Genomic DNA, 21,438 nt, shown 5'->3' with positions numbered 1-21,438 from the left:
TAACTAAAAATAAAATTTAAATCCACACTTAAGATTTATACATTACAGTGAATGTTAACGATAGCTAAAAAAAAAAAAAAAAAAAGCATGAGAACTGAGGAGGGAGTGGATTTAAACCAGACTAAATCTAGCATATTTATGGATGTGCTTGGTAGGCAACTGATTCTCTTGGAAAGGTAACTAAGAGCTAACTTCAGCCCAGATGGCTACGGAGGGCAGGGGCTTTCTTCACATTCAAGTCCTTTCTCGCCTTTGGTATCTCGCTCTCCTCTTTTCTCTCTTCTCTCTCTTCCCCGCCTCTCCCCGCTCCACGCCATCTCTCCGTCTCCGTCTTTCTCTCTTCCCCCCACCCTGTCTCCCTCGTCTCAGTCTCTTTCTCTCTCCGCCCCCGCCCTCCAACCACCCCGCCTCCCTGTCTCTCTCTGCGTCTCTGTCTCTCTTCCTACCATGAGCGCCTGGGTCAGAAAACTCGAGAGTGGTTCTGTAGCCTTCTGCAGCTTCGGAACCATCGGAGCCACGTCAAAAGGAGACTCCCGAGGTCTTGCCTGAGAACCGCCGGGGGCACCGGGTTAGGCCCCGGAGCTCCGCAGCGCGCCTGGGCCCCGGGCAGCTCCGCCCCCCGGAGAGCCCCGCCCCTTGCGCTCCGCTTGGCCGCGATCCAACCCCGCAGCCTCCAGCCCGCTCGGTCGCTATCCGAGGGCCCTCGGACGTAGGGCGCGATGGCAGACCCCTCCGAGGCCCCGGTCACGCGGCAGGTCAGCGGTCACGCCGCCCCAGCCCCAGTCCCAAGCGGCCCCGCGAGCTGGCAGCCCCTGGCCGCCGCCGTGGCCGAGCTGCCTGTGCTGGACGCCTCCGGGAGGCCTGTGCCGTTTGGTGAACTGTTCCGAGAGCGCCGGGCTATCGTGGTCTTCGTGCGGGTGAGCACGGGCGACGGGACGATCCGGCGCAGGGACCCCACCTGCAGGCAGGGATGGAGGTTGTTTCTACGGGCTCCCCTGGGGGGAGTTAGATCTGGCCCCTGGAAGGGTCCAGGACCGGAGAACGGAACCCGCCGGGCCTGACCCTCCCTCTAGTGGTCGTCCACTAACGGTTTCTGGAAGGCGGACTCCGCTCTCGCTTCCTTGAACGGGAAAGGAAAAGCAGCCCGCCAAGCCAAGGCCATTTTCTCAGCGAGCGAAGAGGCCTAACAGAGACTGTGTGGGGCCCAATTTCAGGGCGCATTTGGGCACCCTTGACATCTCTAACAGTCTTGGGTGTAGCATTACGTCACACATAAGTACTTGGTTATTTCTGACTCTGAGAGTGTTAGTTGCTAACTTGTCCTTTTTGCCTGTGTTGGGATTTCAGCATTTCCTGTGTTACATCTGCAAGGAATACGTAGAAGATCTGGCCAAAATCCCCAAGAGTTTCTTACAAGTAAGTTTCCCTAGAGTGAGCAGCAGCGTGCCCCGCTTCCGGCGGCCTGGTGAAACTCACCTGCGGTTTATGAGGAGTGTGATGGCATGAGGTGCAGAATGCGCCGCCTCTCCAGCGCAGACGCTCACAAACCCAGATTATCATCATCCCACACGTCTCCCCAACACCTCCAAAAAGGGAAGAGACTCATTGGAAGTGTATTTCTGTCCTATTCATTACTGCCTGACTATAAAAGGACTAACCATAATAATAATTTTGATGTTACCTAATAACCTGCCTATTCTCAAATGTTGATTGATAATTATGAAAAACAGAAATGCTAGAAATATTTTCTTTTCTTTAGTTTTATAATACAGACACTCCAAATAGTTGTTCATTACAGGAAGTTACTAGTATAACAAAGATGAAAAATTTGTATCCTTAATGGAATTACAGTTCCACATTCTTGTGACAGCCACATACAGGTGTATTTCAAGCATATAACGGTTTGTCCTCAGGTTAGCTTTTTAGTGAAAGCATTGGTAGCTTCTGTAAAATTAAGATCTGTTTTCAGCAGACCTTGTCAATCGAGATGTGAAAGAATAAAATTGTCTGATTAAATAACCCTACTTTAATAGTGTTTATTCTAGTTTAATGTATGCCTTTGGGGAAAGTGTAGAGAATTACTATTATTTTTAAATTCTTACTTAGCAAAAGAATCATCTGAATTAATTGAATATTTTAGCATAATTGCTTTGACTCATGCAATTTGGCTGTTTATACCATTCTTCTGGAAGCCTATAGGTGGCATTAAAATGGAAGAAAAAAGTTGGATTAGGGGAAGTTATAATTAGGGGAAACATAATTTCTAATAATATGTACATGTCCTTTTTCTCTCCTAAAGGAAGCAAATGTCACTCTCATAGTGATTGGACAGTCATCCTACCATCATATTGAGGTAAATATATAGCCAATTGGGACCCTAACAGGCTAAATCTGTTTTAGACGTAAAAATTATATAATTACTTGAATCACTGAAGTGTTAGTCACTCAGTCATGTCCAACTCTTTGCAACCCCATGGACTGTAGCCTGCCACACTCCCCTGTCCATGGAATTCTCCAGGCAAGAATACTGGAATGGGTAGCCATTCCCTTCTTCAGGGGATCTTCCTGACCCAGGGATCGAACCTGGGTCTAAATTTGCTAAAATTTAGTCAGATTATCACTATTTTTCTCTCATTTGTCTTGATAAAAATTCCAACTATACTTTTTTTTTTCAGCCTTTCTGTAAACTAACTGGGTATTCTCATGAAATCTATGTTGATCCTGAGAGAGAAATTTATAAAAGATTGGGAATGAAAAGAGGTGAAGAAATTGCCTCCTCAGGTAAGACGTGTCTCAAGTAGGAAATCCTAATAGTATATTTCACATTTCACATAAGTATGTATATGCATAGGGGAACAAATGGTAAATTCATAAATCAACCTGCTCTTTATGATTCTAATAAGTGGTTTAGATTCATGATACTCTAAAAGATTCATTTCCTGGATGTAATGACATGGAAGGCTGTTGGTAAAGTTCTAAATGAATGAAAAAATGCAAGTTCAAAGCAGTGTTTTCAGTATGATTTCATTTTTGTGAAAATAAAAACTATTTTCATAAACATAAATATCTATACTATTATATATGTGTGTGTGATGAAAATCGTTTTAAAAGACATTGCAGTGTTTACCCCAAGACATGAGAGTGAGAACAGTGGCTTTTATATATATATATATATATTTTTTTTTTTTACAATGAGTATATTTTACTTTTGTATTTAAAAGAAAAATAATATTGCTTAAGTTAATATATTTTCATACCTCAACACCATGGCTTTGAACACTCTTATGTTCTTTAACTGATGAAATCTTAGTTTTCATCTAAAGCCCAAATCAAAGGGGGTCTAAATAGCTCTATCAGCAGAAGCAGTTGCTTCCCTCATTGTTTTTTAATAGCACCTTGTACTTTATTGTATACTCTATGATCGAACTTAAGGTGATAAATAGTATAGTTAGTTGAAAGGTTTGATGTTTTATTCATCTCTATATGGTTCACATTCCCTGCCCTTGCACAATTCTTTATAATTAAAAGTACAATAAGCTTTAGGTGAACTATTGATATGTGTTTTAGATAAAAGGAACTTGGCTTCTGAAATACTAAGCAAGAGAACTCAGCTAGAACCCAGATCACTTATTCTCAACAAATGTTGAGAATGACGCCCACGGTGCCCACTGTGTTGGCTGTTCCCAGGATGACTGTGACAAAAGGTGCAGCCCCTGCCCTCCCAATGCTCATAATCTACCCTGGGAGAAAGAAGCAAACAGTTAATTACATTACAGCTTAGGGCTTATAAAAGAGGAGAGCATGTATTGGCAGTACCTGTAATACAGAATGGAGAAGGCAATGGCACCCCACTCCAATACTCTTGCCTGGAAAATCTCATTTCATGGAGGAGCCTGGTGGGCTGCAGTCCATGGAGTCGCTAAGAGTCGAACACGACTGAGCGACTTCACTTTCACTTTTCACTTTCATGCATTGGAGAAGGAAATGGCAACCCACTCCAGTGTTCTTGCCTGGAGAATCCCAGGGACGGGGGAGCCTGGTGGGCTGCCGTCTATGGGGTCGCACAGAGTCGGACACGACTGAAGCGACTTAGCAGCAGTAGCAGCAGCAAGGGCTGAAAGTTAGCAGGTAATACAGAAATGCCTGTAATACCAGAAATGCACAGGGAGAGAAGAATCTGGGAGGGCTTCTTAGAAATGGTGTTGTCTAAGCTCACTCTTTAAGGAGTTAGCTGGTGAAGTCAGGCTGGGAATGCTGCAGCTGACAGAAAGTAGCACATCAGTATGAAAAATTTTGACTCTTGGAGAACTGCAAGAGTTCTCTATGTCTGGCCAGAGTCTAGGAGCCAGTTGGGAATTGTGTGAGCCAAAGGACTGAGTCTGGGAACAAGCCAAGGAGTTTGGATTCGTTCTCAAGGCAGTGGGGGAGTCATAAAAGTGTTTGAGTGGAGAAGCCTTGTTGCCAGGTAGAGAAGCAATTAGAACGTGCCAAACAGGAAGTATCAATTGTAATTGGTATTCTTGACGAGTTTGTAGTAATAGCCTAGAAAGAAATTACAGGGCATGAAGTAGAGACACAGAGGGACAGATCACAGAGCTGCTACTTATGAAGCGGAGTTGACATGATCCCTTCCTTTACTAATGTTTTTAAAGAAAGCGACCTAAACTTTATTAAAACTAACGATGAGGTACCATAGATAGAGAATTTGTTCTTTTTTTCCCTCCTCTCTTTTTAGTATAGGAAATTGCAACAGTACAGATTGTGAACCTTAATCTTTGGTAGACCATTTTCCTGTGCTATATCAGCGCCTCAGCATATGTAAGGTCTGTTTATCATTTAGCTGCTTTTGATATAAACTGTGAGTTTACTTTAGTAACACCTCATCATTCATTGCCTCAATAGAGAGAATTGCAAAGAAAACAGATGAATTTAAAGCAAAATACATGCTTATAATTATAAAGAAAGTATATTCAAATCATTTAAACTCCTTTGATCTGTGTCAGACAACTCTCTTTCCAAACAGAAAACATTAGGTTCTCATGAAATGATTTTTTAAAGTTCCCACCTGAAAAAGCACAGGTCTTAGAATTAGTCTCAGAATAATCCTATTTGAAAACAACATTGAAAATAAAATATAATAATTTAAAATTAATGGGACAGGTTATAAAGACAAAGAATAAGAAAATAAAGCCACTAAATTCAAGGAGGTAATGGGTTTACCTGATATTTCATCTTGCCTTACTTGATAATAAGCCAGTTTATGGTATTAAATCTCTAGTGATTGCTATAGACAGCAGATAAGTGCATGCAGGAAACATGCTTCTTACAATACTTAATCTAATATTTCAAATTCAAATTCTGGTCTTGAGTCCAAGAACCAAAGTAAAGAGGAAAAAATTAAAAAAAAAAAAAGAGTTTTACATATAACTAAATTCATACTGGCAAAATTAGATTGTGCTTTACAGCCAAGATTGTGAAATTCTAGGTTGTGGAATCTTCTTCGATTGAATTTTTAAAATTTCAGAAATATTAAATGACCCTTCTTTGGACATAAGGGGATAGTTTGGATTTATGAACATTTATTTTAGGTATAAAATCCTTAAAAACATAAACTTTAATCCTTTACCCATGTCTCTAAGCTAGTGAGAGTGTATTTGCTTCTTGGTAAGATGAATAAATGTCCATCCTCTTATAAACACGAAAGAAATAGAAAAGTTGGAGAGATGAAGGAAATAATAGGTATCTGGAAATATTAAGAAATCAGGCAGGTCAAAGGCAGCATAATCATTAAAATAAAAAGCCCAAAGCACTAGTTGAAGCTGGACTGCAGGGCTGAGGGGTTAGCTCTGTGCTGTGACTCCCCCAGGAGAAGGTAAATGGGACTGGTAACTGTGTACACTGGTTGACATGCACCCGGAGAGGCAGACCGCGGCAGGCAGGAAGACCTGGGCTGCAATGTCTCACTGCTCGGTCACTCTCTGGCCTTAGAATTGGTGGAGTCCTTTTTTTTTTTAATAAAAGGCAGGGGTAGGAAAAAGATAAGTTATAAAACAGGTAGTTTCTTTACTCAAAGGTAGTGAAAGTATCAGTCACTGTGAGAAAGGAAATAGAAAAACTGACAAGTAAAGATGGAAAGGTAGCTATAGTTACTGTTGTTACAGCTAAACCTCAGAGTCTCAGGGGCATATAAAGAACGAAGTTAGTTCCTATTCATTCACGTTTCAAGAAAGATATTTCTGTTGGGTGCTTCTCCAAGCAGCAGTTGAGGGACACAGTAGGAAAGACTCAGGCCTCTTCCATCAGGTGGCCCTGCCATTGTCAATCCAAAATTCAAAGGATGTATTTAGGTTGGTGCAAAAGTAATTGATGTTTTAGACCATGAATGTTAAATTATAACTAGACTCAAACACATCTTTATTAATCAAAGTAGGTATCAATACAATCAACACATTTTTGGCAACAAGCAATAAATTGGTTTATTCCTGTAGTGTAAAAATCCATTCTTCAGGATCCAACAAACTCTTGGAAAGCATTTTCTGCCTCCTGCTGGTTGTGGAAGCATTTTCCCTGCAAAAAGTTGTCAAGAGGCTTGAAGAAGTGGTAGTCAGTTGGCAAGAGGTCAGGTGAATATGGCGAATGAGGCAAAACTACGTAGCCCAATTCGTTCAACTTCTGAAGCGTTGGTTGTGCTACATGCGGGCATTATCATAGAGAAGAGCTGGGCCCTTTCTATTGACCAATGCCAGGAGTAGGCATTTCAATTTTTGGTGCATCTCATCAATTTGCCGAGCATACTTCTCAGATGGAATGGTTTCACCAGGATTCAGAAAACTGTAGTGATTCAGAGACCATGACCTTTTGTGGTGCAAGTTTGGCTTTGGGAAGTGCTTTGGAGCCTCTTCCCGGTCCAGCTACTGAGCTGGTCATTACCAGTTGTCATTGCACATCACAATCCAATTGAGAAATGCTTCCTTGTTGCATAGAATAAGAGAAGACAACACTTCAAAATGACATTTTAAAAAATTTCCGATCAGCTCATGCGGCACCCACTCATTAAGCTTTATCACCTTTCCAATTTGCTTCAAAAGCCCAATGACTATAGAACGGCCTATGTTGAGTTCTTTGGAAACTTCTCATGTAGTTGTAAGAGGATCAGCTTTGATGATCTCAGTTGATCGTTGTCAGCTTCTGATGGCTGGTCACTACATTCCTCATCTTCAAGGCTCTTGTCTCCTTTGCAAAACTTCTTGAACCACCACTGCACTGTACATTCATCAACAGTTCCTGGGCCAATGCATCACTGAGTTGTTTCTACTGCTTTATGATTCATTTTAAATTCAAATGAGAAAATTGCTCTGATTTGGTTGTCTAACATCATTTCCATAGTCCAAAATAAATACGAAATAAATAGCAAGTAATAAGTCATTAGCAAAAAAACATAAAATGAGAAATGTGCGTTAAAATGATACGTAACATAACCACATTTATTAAGAATGTATTCCAAAATCAAATGGCAAATTTCAACAGTGCAAAAACTGCAGCTATATTTGCACCAACCTGATAGAAAAAACATGGATAATCACCTCTGGAGAGGTTTTCAGGAGATGCCATGGAAGTGGCACACATTATTTTGCTCATTGGTTTGATTGTGGTCGTAGAGCCGTATCAAACCCCAGGAAGACTGGGAAATGTTTAGTTGTGGTCCCAGAAAGAGTAAATAAGTTTCGACCAGCATATAACAGTAGTCTGTGCCACAATGTCTTTTGAAGAGGAATATAGTTATCTATTACTAGGTAAGAGACTAAACCAAATATAAATGGGGGATTGAAAAAGAAAGCACTGCCAGTTTGAGAATTCTATAGCTGACATTTTTCAGTGGCAGAAAATGATCTGGGTCTGTCATCACTTCCTCTTTTAAAGTAGTAGTTCTCAACTGAGGACAATTTTGACCCCTCCTCCACCCAGGGGATATTTGCCGCTGTCTGGAGACATTTTCAGTTGTCACAGCTTGGTGAATGGTGGTTGCTATGGCATGAAGTAAGTTCAGAGAGCACGGATGATGGTAATCACCCTACGTTACTCAGGACAAAGACTTAACTGGTCTAAACATCAGTAGTGAAAGGCTGAGAAACTGTTCTTCAGAGGAAGAGAAAAAGGCAAGTCAAAAGTAAGATAATACATAAGAGAGAGACTGTTTTCTAAAAATACTAACATTATCTTAATATCAAGTCAAATATAAAATGATAACATCTAAAGACAATTCCTAATATTTCAGGACAGAGCCCCCATGTAAAATCAAATATACTCTCAGGAAGCATTCGGAGCCTGTGGAGAGCAGTAACTGGCCCTCTTTTTGATTTTCAAGGAGACCCAGCTCAGCAAGGTGGAACACTCATTTTAGGTCCAGGTAAGCATCAAAGCTCAGCTTCAGCAGTGTGCTTTTTATGCTTTCTGGAAGTCAAGAGGCCATTCACTTTCTTTGTAAAGTAGCCACCATGTAAAAGTGTACACGGTAGCAGTCAGGATGCTGTGCTCTCACAGCATGCTGTGCTCTCACAGGGGACATCGTTTGTCTTCAAACACTCTTGTATATTTTTGATGTCTGTTTACTGGATGTACTGTGGCCATCATTCCATGCCTGAGTGATTCCAGGTATTTGGGATAGGGAAGATCAGTGGTGGTTTTGTGATTTGATGTGATTCTGAGTGAACTCCAGGAGTTGGTGATGGACAGGGAGGCCTGGCGTGCTGTGATTCATGGGGTCCCAAAGAGTCGGACACGACTGAGCGACTGAACTGAACTGATAATACTCTTTAAAAATTTCAGTGGAGGTGAGCAGACGACCCACAAAATGCAGAACAATTATACCAAAGAAATTTCTTGCACTGTTAAGAAAGTTCTAGGACCCACAACAGATTTCCTAACCTGAGGATCTGTCAGAGGGACTGAGAACCCCCAGAGAATTTAACTTTGGAGGCCAGTGGGATTTGTTTACAGAAGTTACACAGAACTAGGGAAACAGACTCTTGGAGGGCACAAATAAGGCCTTGTGCACACCAGGACCCAGGAGAAAAGAGCAGTGACCCCACAAGAGACTGACCCAGGCTTGCCTGTGAGTGTCCAGAAGTCTCCAGTGGAGGCATGGGTTGGTGGTGGCCTGATGCAGGGTTGGGGGCACTGAGTGCGGCAGTGCATCCACCGGACCTTTTGAAGGAGGTCGCCTGTATTTTCATTACCTCCACCGTAGTTTGGCCTCAGGTCAAACAACAGGGAGGGAACACAGCCCCATCCATCAGTATAAAATTGGATTAAAGATTTACTGAGCATGGCCCCGCCCCTCAGAACAAGACCCAGTTTCCCCCACAGTCAGCCTCTCCCATCAGGAAGATTCCATAAGCTTCTTATCCTTGTCCTTCATAAGGCAGACAGAATGAAAACCACAATCATAGAAAACCAATCAAACTGATCACACAGACCACAACCTTGTCTGACTCAATGAAACTATGAGCCGTGCTTTGTAGGGCCACTCAAGAGGGACGGGTCATGGTGGAGAGTTCTGACAAAATGTGGTCCACTGGCAAAGGGAATGGCAAACCACTTCAGTATTCTTGCCTTGAGAACCCCATGACAGTATGAAAAGGCAAAAAGATAGGACACTGAAAGATGAACTCCCCAGGTCAGTGGGTGCCCAGTATGCTACTGGAGAAGAGTAGAGAAATAACTCCAGAAAGAATGAAGAGACAGAGTCAAAGTTGTGGATGAGCCCAGTTGTGGAAGCGACTGGTGATGGAAATAAAGTCCGATGCTGTAAAGAGCAATATTGCTTGGGAACCTGGAATGTTAGGTCCATGAATCAAGGTAAATTAGAAGTGGTCAAGCAGGAGATGGTAAGAGTGAACATCTATATTTTAGGTGAACTAAAATGGACTGGAATGGGCGAATTTAATTCAGATGACCATTATATCTGCTACTGTGGGCAAAAATCCCTTAGAGGAAATGGATTTTTTCAGCATTATGTTTCCCATGTAAGTTATTACAAAATATTGGGTAGAGTTCCCTGTTCAATACAGTAGGTCCTTGTTGATTACCTATTATATATATCGTAGTGCATATATGTTAATTTCACACTCCTAATTTATTCCTCCCCCCATCTCTCCCCTTTGGCAACCATAAGTTGAAGTCTGTTTCTGTTTTGTAAATAAGTTCATTTGTATTTTTTTTAGATTCCACATGTAAGTGATGTCATATGATATTTATCTTTCTTTGACTTAGTTCACCTAGTATGATAATCCCTAGGTTGATCCATGTTGCTGCGGGTGGCGTTATTTCATTCTTTGTTTATGGCTAAGATTCCACTGTGTATCTGTGCCACATCTCCTATATCTGTTTCTCTGTTGAGGGACATTGGGTTGCTTCCATGTCCTGGCTATTGTAAATAGTGCTGCAGTGAACACTGGAGTGCATGTATCTTTTTAAATTATGGTTTTCTCCAGATTCATACCCGGGAGTGGGATTGCTGGATCATATGGTAGTTCTTAGGGTTTTTTTAAAATTTTTTTGTTTATTTATTTTTGGCTGTGCTGGGTCTTTGTTGCTGTGCAGGCTCTTCTCTAGTTGTGGCGAGTGGCGGCTACTCTCTAGTTGTGGTGCCCTGGGCTGCTCATTCCAGGGGCTTTCTTGTTGCCTGCGGAGCACTGGCTCTAGGGCTGCAGTAGTTACGGCTTTGGGGCTCTGGAGCAGAGGTGCAATAGTTGTGCATGTGGGCTTGTTGCTGCTCAGCGTGTGGAATCTTCCTGGATCAGGGATCGAACCCATGTCTCCTGCATGGGCTGGCAGATTCTTGACCACTGAGCCACCAGGGAAGCCCTATGTTTAGTTTTTTAAGGAACCTCCATACTGTTCTCCATAGTGGTTGTACCAGTTTACATTCCCACTGACCCTGTAAGAAGGTTCCCTTTTCTCTACAACCTCCCCAGCATTTATTGTTGGTAGACTTTTTGATAATGGCCATTCGAACCAGTGTGAGGAGATACCTTATTGTACTTTTGATTTGCATTTCTCTGATAAGTAACAGTGTTAAACATCTTTTCATGTACTTTTTGGCCATCTGTATGACATCTTTTAGACTGACTAGTTTTCTGTAATTATGCTTTGTGTGTCTGCCCTCTGATGCCTCTTGCAACACCTACTGTCTTACTTGGGTTTCTCTTACCTTGGACGTGGGGTATCTCTTCACAGCTGCTCCAGCAAAGCACAGCCGCTGCTCCTTACCTTCGACGAGGGGTATCTCCTCACAGCCATCCCTCCTGACATTGAACATGGAGTAGCTCCTCTCAGCCCTTCTGTGCCCAGGCAGCCACTGCTCCTTGGACATGGGGTTGCTCCTCCCAGCCACCGCCCCTGACCTTGGGCGTGGGGTAGCTCCTCTCGGCCACACTTCTGTGTGGTCTGTTGCAGCCTTGTCTAACTCAATGTAACTAAGCCATGCCCACGGGGCCACCCAAGATGAGCGGGTCATAGTAGAGAGGTCTGACAAACTGTGGTCAACTAGAGAAGGGAATAGTAAACCACTTCAGTATTCTTGCCTTGAGAATCCCATGAACAGTAGGGAAGGGCAAAATGACAGGATACTGAAAGAGGAACTCCCCAGGTCAGTAGGTGCCCAATATGGTACTGGAGATAGTGGAGAAATAACTCCAGAAAGAATGAAGAGATGGAGCCAAAGCAAAAACAATACCCAGTTGTGGATGTGACTGGGGATAGAAGCAAGGTCCGATGCTGTAAAGAGCAATATTGCATAGGAACCTGGAATGTCAGGTCCATGAATCAAGGCAAATTGGAAGTAGTCAAACAGGAAATGGCAAGAGTGAACATCAATATTCCAGAAATCAGCAAAGTAAAATGGACTGGAATGGGTGAATTTAACTCAGATGACCATTATATCTACTACTGTGGGCAGGAATCCCTTAGAACAAATGGAGTAGCCATCATGGTCAACAAAAGAGTCCGAAATGCAGTACTTGGATGCAATCTCAAAAACGACAGAATGATCTCTGTTCGTTTCCAAGGCACACCATTCAATATCACAGTAATCCAAGTCTATGCCCCAACCAGTAATGCTGAAGAAGCTGAAGTTGAATGGTTCTATGAAGACCTACAAGACCTTTTAGAACTAACACCCAAAAAGATGTCCTTTTCATTATAGGGGACACCTGGAGTAACAGGCAAATTTGGCATTGGAATACGGAATGAAGCAGGGCAAAGGCTAATAGAGTTTTTCCAAGACAATGCACTGGTCATAGCAAACACCCTCTTCCAACAACACAAGAGAAGACTCTACACATGGACATCACCAGATGGTCAACACTGAAATCAGATTGATTATATTCTTTGCAGCCAAAGATGGAGAAGCTCTATGCAGTGAGCAAAAAACAAGACCGGGAGCTGACTGTGGCTTAGATCATGAACTCCTTATTGCCAAATTCAGACTTAAATTAAAGAATGTAGGGAAAGCCACTAGACCATTCAGGTATGACCTAAATCAAATTCTTTATGATTATACAGTGGAAGTGAGAAATAGATTTAAGGGACTAGATCTGATAGAGTGCCTGATGAACTATGGAATGAGGTTCGTGACATTGTACAGGAGACAGGGATAAAGACCGTCTCATGAAAAGAAATACAAAAAAGCAAAATGGCTGTCTGGGGAGGCCGTACAAACAGCTGTGAAAAGGAGAGAAGCAAAAAGCAAAGGAGAAAAGGAAAGATGTACCTATTTGAATGCAGAGTTCCAAAGAATAGCAAGGAAAGATAAAAAAAAGGCTTCCTCAGTGATCAGTGCAAAGAAATAGAGGAAAACAATAAAATGAGAAAGACTAGAGATCTCTTCGAGAAAATTAGAGATACCAAGGGAACATTTCATGCAAAGGTGGGCTCGATAAAGGACAGAAATAGTATGGCCCTAACAGAAGCAGAAGATATTAAGAAGAGGTGGCAAGAATATACAGAAGAACTGTACAAAAAAGATCTTCATGACCAAGATAATCACAATGGTGTGATCACTCACCTAGAGCCAGACATCCTGGAATGTGAAGTCAAGTGGGCCTTAGAAAGCATCAATATGAACAAAGCTAGTGGAGGTGATGGAATTCCAGTAGAGCTCTTTCAAATCCTGGAAGATGATGGTGTGAAAGTTCTGCACTCAATATGCCAGCAAATTTGGAAAACTCAGCAGTGGCCACAGGACTGCAAAAGGTCAGTTTCATTCCAATCCCAGAGAAAGGCAATGCCAAAGAATGCTCAAACTACTGCACAGTTGCACTCATCTCACATGCTAGTAAAGTAATGCTCAAAATTCTCCAAGCCAGGCTTCAGCAATACATGACTGTGAACTTCCAGATGTTCAAGCTGGTTTTGGAAAAGGCAGAGGAACCAGAGATCAAATTGCCAACATCCACTGGATCATGGAAAAAGGAAGAGAGTTCCAGAAAAACATCTATTTCTGGTTTATTGACTATGCCAAAGCCTTTGACTGTGTGGATCACAATAAACTGTGGAAAATCCTGAAAGAGATGGGAATACCAGACCACCTGACTTGCCTTTTGAGAACCCTATATGCAAGTCAGGAAGCAACAGTTAGAACTGGACATGGAACAACAGACTGGTTCCAAATAGGAAAAGGAGTACGTCATGGCTGTATATTGTCACCCTGCTTATTTAACTTCTATGCAGAGTACATCATGAGGAACACTGGGCTGGAGGAAGCACAAGCTGGAATCAAGATTGCCGGGAGAAATATCAATAACCTCAGGTATGCAGATGGTAGTACCCTTATGGCAGAAAGTGAAGAGGAACTAAAGAACCTCTTGATGAAAGTAAAAGAGGAGAGTGAAGAAGTTGGCTCAAAGCTCAACATTCAGAAAACGAAGATCATGACATCCGGTCCCATCACTTCATGGGAAATAGATGGGAAAACAGTGGAAATAGTGTCAGACTTTGTTTTTCTGGGCTCCAAAATCGCTGCAGATGGTGATTTCAGCCATGAAATTAAAAGACGCTTACTCCTTGGAGGAAAGCTACGACCAACCTAGATAGCATATTGAAAAGCAGAGACATTGCTTTGCCAACAAAGGTCCATCTAGTCAAGGCTATGGTTTTTCCAGTAGTCATGTATGGATGTGAGAGTTGGACTGTGAAGAAAGCTGAGTGCCAAAGAATTAATGCTTTTGAACTGTGGTGTTGGAGAAGACTCTTGAGAGTCCCTTGGACTGCAAGGAGATCCAACCAGTCCATTCTAAAGGAGATCAGTCCTGGGTGTTTTTTGGAAGGACTGATGCTAAAGCTGAAACTCCAGTACTTTGGCTACCTCATGCAAAGAGTTGACTCATTGGAAAAGACCCTGATGCTAGAAGGGATTGAGGGCAGGAAGAGAAGGGGACGACAGAGGATGAGATGGCTGGATGGCATCACTGACTCGATGGACATGAGTTTGTATGAACTCCGGGAGTTGGTGATGGACAGGGAGGCCTGGTGTGCTGCAATTCATGGGGTCGCAAATAGTCAGACACTGACCTGAACTGAACTGAACTGATGACATCTTTGGAGAAATGTCTGTTTAAATATTCTGCCCATTTTTGATTGGTTGTGTTTTTATTTGAGCTGCATGAGCTATTTGTATATTTTGGAGATTAATCCCTTTTGGTTGCTTCATTTGTACATATTTTCACCCATTCTTTGGGTTTTCTTTTCATTTTGTTTGTGGTTTCCTTTGCTGTGCAAAAGCTTTTAAGTTTAACTAGACCCCATTTGCTTATTTTTGTTTTGTTTTCATTACTTTAGGAGGTAGATCCAAAAGATATTGCTATAATTTATGTCAAAGTGTTCTGCCTATGTTTTCCTCTGAGTTTTATAGTATGCAATCTTATCTTTAGGTCTTTCTTTAATCCATTTTGAGTTTACTTTTATATATTGTATCAGAGAATGTTGTAATTTCTTTTATATGTAGTTGTCCAATTTTCCCAGCAGCACTTATTGAAGAGATGACTATCTTTTCTTCATTGTGTATTCTTGCCTCCTTTGTCATAGATTAATTGACCATAGGAGCTTACGTTTATTTCTGGGCTTTCTATCCTGTTCCATCGATCTATATGTAGCTTCACTGATCAATTTGGACAACCTAAAATTCCTTTGGGTTCCCTCGGCTAAATGGTTGGGCATTGGAGCTCAACCATGTTCAAGTATTGAACACCCCAAAATCCTAACTCATTGTATCATAAACTAATTTTTTTTGGTTCTTCTTTGTCTTTAAAACTGTCCATATTAATGAGTGTAGCTGCTCCAAGTTATAAAATTAACATTTACTTTAATAAATTCCAGATGTCCAAAAGGAAGTCTTTAGAAGGAAAATTTTGACCAAGTATTATAACTTTTTGCTGCCGAAGCATTATAGCTAGCTAAAATCTTTCATTTTATTTAATCTCCCTTTTCCTCTCACAAATTTACACTAGTTAGACTAGCCAAAAAACAAGCCTTGTTTTATGAGAATGAGTCCTATAAATTCGCCTAGGATGACATTGAGTCATACTTCTGAATGAATTATTTCCATCCTCAGACTTGTAAGGCATTATTTTTTGAGTCCCTCATCTTTAAGTTTCGACATCATTTGAGGATGCATTCTCTTGTTTAAGAATGAAGAGCACACAGCATCATTTGTGTGCCAAGATGGGAACAGTCTTAATAAAGAGAAAATTTTGATACTACCCTTTGGAAAAATTATAGCTCCTTTAAGGAAAGAGCTGGGTTTACTTATTTATACAAATATCTTATTACAGTTAACCAAGTATTTTATTTTGGAATCCCTTAGAAGAAATGGAGTAGCCATCACAGTCAACAAAAGAGTCCGAAATGCAGTACTAGGATGCAGGCTCAAAAATGACAGAATGATCTCTGTTTGTTTCCAAGGCAAACCATTCAATATCATGGCAATCCAAGTCTATGCCCCGACCAGTAAAGCCTGAAGAAGCTGAAGTTGAACGGTTCTATGAAGACCTACAAGACCTTTTAGACTAAAACCCAAAAAAGATATCCTTTTCATTATAGGGGACTGGAATGCAAAAGTAGGAAGTCAAGAAACACCTAGGGTAACTGGCAAATTTGGCCTTGGAGTACAGAATGAAGCAGGGCAAAGGCTAATAGAGTTTTGCGAAGAGAACACACTGGTTATAGCAAACACCCTCTTCCAACAACACAAGAGAAGACTCTACACATGGACATCACCAGATGGTCAACACCGAAATCAGATTGATTATATTCTTTGCAGCCAAAGATGCAGAAGCTCTATACAGTCAGCAAAAACAAGACCAGGAGCTGACTGTGGCTCAGATCATGAACTCCTTATTGCCAAATTCAAACTTAAAGAAAGTAGGAAAAACCACTAGACCATTCAGGTATGACCTAAATCAAATCGCTTATGACTATAAAGTGGAAGTGAGAAATAGATTTAAGGGACTTGATCTGATAGATAGAGTGCCTGGTGAACTATGGATGGAGGTTCGTGACATTGTACAGGAAACAGGGATCAAGACCATCCCCAAGAAAAAGAAATGCAACAGAGTAAAATGGCTGTCTGAGGAGGCCTATCAAATGGCTGTGAAAAGAAGAGTAGTGAAAAGCAAAGGAGAAAAGGAAAGATATACCCATTTGAATGCAGAGTTCCAACGAATAGCAAGGAGAGAGAAGAATCAGCCATCAATGCAAAGAAATAGAAGAAAACAATAGAATGGGAAAGACTAGAGATCTCTTCAAGAAAATTAGAGATACCAAGGGAACATTTCATGCAAAGATGGGCTCGATAAAGGACAGAAATGGTATGGCCCTAACAGAAGCAGAAGATATTAAGAAGAGGTGGCAAGAATACACAGAAGAACTGTACAAAAAAGATCTTCACAACCCAGATAATCACGATGGTTTGATCACTCACCTAGAGCCAGACATCTTGGAATGTGAAGTCAAGTGGGCTTTAGGAAGCATCACTACGAACAAAGTAGTGGAGGTGATGGAATTCCAGTTGAGCTCTTTCAAATCCTGGAAGATGATGGTGTGAAAGTTCTGCACTCAATATGCCAGCACATTTGGAAAACTCAGCAGTGGCCACAGGACTGGAAAAGATCAGTTTTCATTCCAATCCCAAAGAAAGGCAATACAAAAGAATGCTCAAACTACCTCACAATGGCACTCATCTCACATGCTGGTAAAGTAATGCTCAAAATCTCCAAACTAGGCTTCAGCAATACGTGAACTGTGAATTTCCAGATGTTCAAGCTGGTTTTAGAAAAGGCAGAGGAACCAGGGATCAAATTGCCAACATCTGCTAGATTATCAAAAAAGCAAGTGAGTTCCAGAAAAACATCTATTTCTGCTTTATTGACTATGCCAAAGCCTTTGACAGTGTGGATCACAATGAACTGTGGAAAATTCTGAAAGAGATGGAAATACCAGACCACCTGACCTGCCTCTTGAGAAACCTATATGCAGGTCAGGAAGCAACAGTTAGAACTGGACATGGAACAACAGACTGGTTCCAAATAGGAAAAGGAGTACGTCAAGGCTGTATTTTGTCACCCTGCTTATTTAACTTATATGCAGGGTACATCATGAGAAATGCTGGACTGGAAGAAACACAAGCTGGAATCAAGATTGGTGGGAGAAATATCAATAACCTCAGATATGCAGATGACAGTACCCTTATGGCAGAAAGTGAAGAAGAACTAAAGAGCCTCTTGATGAAAGTAAAAGAGGAGAGTGAAAAAGTTGGCTCAAACCTCAACATTCAGAAAACTAAGATCACGGCATCCGGTCCCATCACTTCATGGCAAATAGGGAAGCAGTGGAAACAGTGGCTGACTTATTTTGGGGGGCTTCAAAATCACTGTAGATGGTGATTGCAGCCATGAAATTAAAAAGACGCTTACTCCTTGGAAGAAAAGTTATGACCAACCTAGATAGCATATTGAAAAGCAGAGACATTACTTTGCCAACAAAGGTCCGTCTAGTCAAGGCTATGGTTTTTCCAGTAGTCATGTATGGATGTGAGAGTTGGACTATAAAGAAAGCTGAGCACCGAAGAATTGATGCTTTTGAACTGTGGTGTTGGGGAAGACTCTTTGAGAGTCCCTTGGACTGCAAGGAGATCCAACCAGTCCATCCTAAAGGAGATCAGTCCTGGGTGTTCACGGAAGGACTGATGCTGAAGCTGAAACTCCAATACTTTGGCCACCTGATGTGAAGAGCTGACTCATTTGAAAAGACCCTGATGCTGGGAAAGATTGAAGGCAGAAGGAGAAGGGGATGACAGAGGATGAGATGGTTGGATGGCATCACCGACTCCATGGACATGAATTTGAGTAAACTCCCAGAGTTGGAGATGGACAGGGAGGCCTGGTGTGCTGCAGTTCATGGGGTCTCAAAGAGTCAGACACGACTAAGCGACTGAACTGAACTTATTTTATAAAAAGCCAGTTTATGATATTAAATCTACAATGGTTAGTGTAGACAGCATATAGGTACAATGCAGAAAACAGGCCTCTTATAATATTTAGTAATCTAATGTTGTTTTATGTTAAAATTCTGGTCTTCATTCCAAGAATTAAAGTAAACAGGATCTAAACTATAAATTACTACTATTTCATTTGAGCAGATAGAAGAATTGTATTATATGACTGATTGTCTTAATGGTCTTATTTTTCAGCCTCTTTTAGGCTATGGTTATAATATATGTAGGCTATTAAATTGGTAATTAGGAGTAAATTTTTTAAGGAAGTGATTTATTCTGTTATTACATTTAAGAAACATGATTTTCTGGTTTGATATCTACACTAGTTACATATTCTTCCTGTCTGTTTGACAAGCTGTTTTATTTAATTACATTTAATGAAACCTAACAGAAGGCTATAATTTAAGTCTTTCCCTTTGCAGCAGGGAAAGTACATAAAGAATTAAGTACTAACCTTATTTAACCATAATTTTTGTCATGCTTTACTACCTTAATTAAAATTTATTGTGTCATTATATGGAGAATGCTATGTACTCCAGGTAAATAACTTTTTCGTTTGGACTAATTAGAAGTTAAAATACTGCTGTGATTCTAGAAAGCAGTACATCTAATGAATAACCCTATATGTTAACCTTTACCTTTTATTCTTATTCTCTTCTAGGTAACAACATCCATTTTATACACCATGATAGAAATAGGTTGGATCATAAACCCATCAACTCTGTTTTACAGCTTGTAGGAGTTCAGCATGTGGACTTTACAAGCAGACCTTCAGTTATCCATGTGTGACATTACAGATTCTCTCAATTTCAAATGGACCTTGAGACATGACCTGAAACATGGGAATGTCATATCCTCATGCAATGCCTATGTTGTTGACCCTCCCCAGCCTTTGAGGAGTTATAGTACCATAAAGAGGCTTTGTACCACTGGTTGAATAGCATGCTGAGAGACATCAGTTGTCCAAAATGTGATATCTGTAATTTTATAGCTTTTAAGGTTTTATTTTATATAGCAATTTTTGTAAAAAAAAAAAAACGAAACTAAATTTACTTACACAAAGTAAAACTTTAAAAGCTATAAAATTATAAATACCATTCTTTATTTTACCTTATGCTATATCCATTCAATGAAGATATTTTTGGCCATTAAAATCATACATTTTTATAAAGAGAAAGGGAAGCAACCAAGAACATTTGATCCATTGAGAAAAGCAGGAACTCAAACTCTGTAAAGAGCATAATCATATTTTTATAGGTATACATTTATATTTTTGTTTGCTTAAAAAGAAAGACAGGAAGTAAACAAACCAGAGTATCACCAGTAGGTATCGCTAGGTGGTAGGATTACAGGGTTTTTTTTCTGTACGTTTTTATATTTCCCAACTATTCTGTTATGAACCTGATTCATTTTTTGGCAAAGAAAAGATCTTGAAAAATTATATGAAGAATATGTTCTTACATAGCAAGCTCTACAAAGGTGCGGTTATACAGGCTGCAGGCCATACATTTATAATTCTTTACTCAGAGGAAACACAGCAGACCACACCTACGTATAGCCTACATTCACAGACTTTGACCACACACCCAGTATCTATTTCACTAGGATTTTGTTTAGGGGGGGCAGGGGTTACTAGTAAAAGGAGAAAAATATGTTTGCAATATTTGATATGTGTTTAAAATATGATCAGTATGCTTTTTGAAAGGAAATTTAAAGAATTGTTTAAACTGAAAAAATAAGAAATTTTGTAATTTAAATGTACACTATGATTTGTTTGTATATTCTCAAACAGCTTCTATTTCCCACCCCCAAGTTGCTTTTATTTAATGAACAATTGTCATCTTTTATTTTTTGAGAGTCTTAATATCTTTAGTGGGAAGTGTTCTAGGAATTCTGATGAAAAGTACAGCAAGATGAAAATATTGGTAATTATTAGCAAGTATAATACTGCTTTGAACTTAAAATACTTTTATAACAAGCATATAAAGGTCATACACAAAAAATACTTTAAAGTGCCCCAAAATCTGAATCTATTTTCATGTGTATATAGACAGATACCATGTTTTTAATCAATGGAAATGGGATAGCTCATAAAAAATTAAAGTGTTTTATTCTATTTTATTAAGTAAGGAAACATCGGTGGCCCGCATACCTTTACTGACTTTAGACTTAAAACTGCTGAATCATAACTGACACAAAATTGATATTTACATTTATATTGTATTATAAAAATGTACATATAAAAATGCCATATTTTTTAAAGATTCATAAATGCTTCAGCGAGGAACAGTTACATAAATACAGTGCAAGAGTAAATTGCCTACCCAGACAAACACAGTGTGAGAGGAGCTGATGTTGAGTAACAGTTTTTTAAAAAGCAAGCATGGCAGTTTATACTTTGTTATTGCCCACCATTAAGCAGACATTAGAAATGTTTGAAGTCTTGAAGAACTGGTCTGTAAGTCAACCTCTGCTGTCCTCACAACAGTGATTTTTTTTTTTTTAGTGGGTCCTGTATGTTTTGATTTCTTCTATTTAGGAAGTTGGAAATCTTTAATGAATTTATTCAATGAATGATGTGGCCAAAAAAAAAAAGACTATCACGTTTGAAGCTTTAGCAAATTTATGATTGAAAACTAACCTTACATTGAAATTCTAAGACATTGAAATTGGCCCCTAAGAAGAAAACAAAACAAAATAAATAATTAAAGCTCAAATGGGATAGAGATTTAATTTTAAATTCTATAACTTTGCTTTATAGTTTCCAAACTTATGATATAGCTCCTACTTTTAACTGGGTAAAAGTGAATTCTGCATCAGAAAGAAATGAATTTTTGTTGTTATTGTTGTTTAGTCAGTAAGTTGTGTCCAACTCTTTTGCAACTCCA

General features: G+C 40.2%; 1 protein-coding gene across 2 annotated transcripts; it reads left to right on the top strand.

The window, feature by feature from the left end:
* Positions 1 to 655: 655 nt before the first annotated feature.
* PRXL2C (peroxiredoxin like 2C) lies at positions 656 to 19,594 on the top strand. Of its 2 annotated transcripts, none has more exons than XM_040245412.1 (6): positions 656 to 917; positions 1,348 to 1,416; positions 2,300 to 2,353; positions 2,676 to 2,781; positions 8,366 to 8,407; positions 19,212 to 19,594. In XM_040245412.1, exons 1-6 carry the CDS (start codon positions 720 to 722, stop codon positions 19,337 to 19,339), a joined length of 597 nt encoding a protein of 198 aa, XP_040101346.1. In that variant the 5' UTR covers positions 656 to 719; the 3' UTR covers positions 19,340 to 19,594. The 2 variants fall into 2 exon arrangements, with proteins under 2 accessions (XP_040101346.1, XP_040101337.1); XM_040245403.1 differs by having other exon boundaries at positions 8,276 to 8,407.
* The last annotated feature ends 1,844 nt before the right edge of the window (positions 19,595 to 21,438 follow it).

The sequence above is a fragment of the Oryx dammah genome, unplaced genomic scaffold (assembly GCF_014754425.2).
Source record: "Oryx dammah isolate SB20612 unplaced genomic scaffold, SCBI_Odam_1.1 HiC_scaffold_1, whole genome shotgun sequence".
Taxonomy (NCBI): domain Eukaryota; kingdom Metazoa; phylum Chordata; class Mammalia; order Artiodactyla; family Bovidae; genus Oryx; species Oryx dammah.
Note: the sequence above shows the minus strand (reverse complement) of the source record. Positions and strands in the feature narration are given on the sequence as shown.

Excerpts from the sequence above, each read along its gene's own strand:
- PRXL2C (XM_040245403.1), top strand. The coding sequence starts at position 720 with ATGGCAGACCCCTCCGAGGCCCCGGTCACGCGGCAGGTCAGCGGTCAC. Across the intron at positions 1,417-2,299 it reads TCCCCAAGAGTTTCTTACAA|GAAGCAAATGTCACTCTCAT; the intron begins GTAAGTTTCCCT and ends TCTCTCCTAAAG. Across the intron at positions 2,354-2,675 it reads CATCCTACCATCATATTGAG|CCTTTCTGTAAACTAACTGG; the intron begins GTAAATATATAG and ends TTTTTTTTTCAG.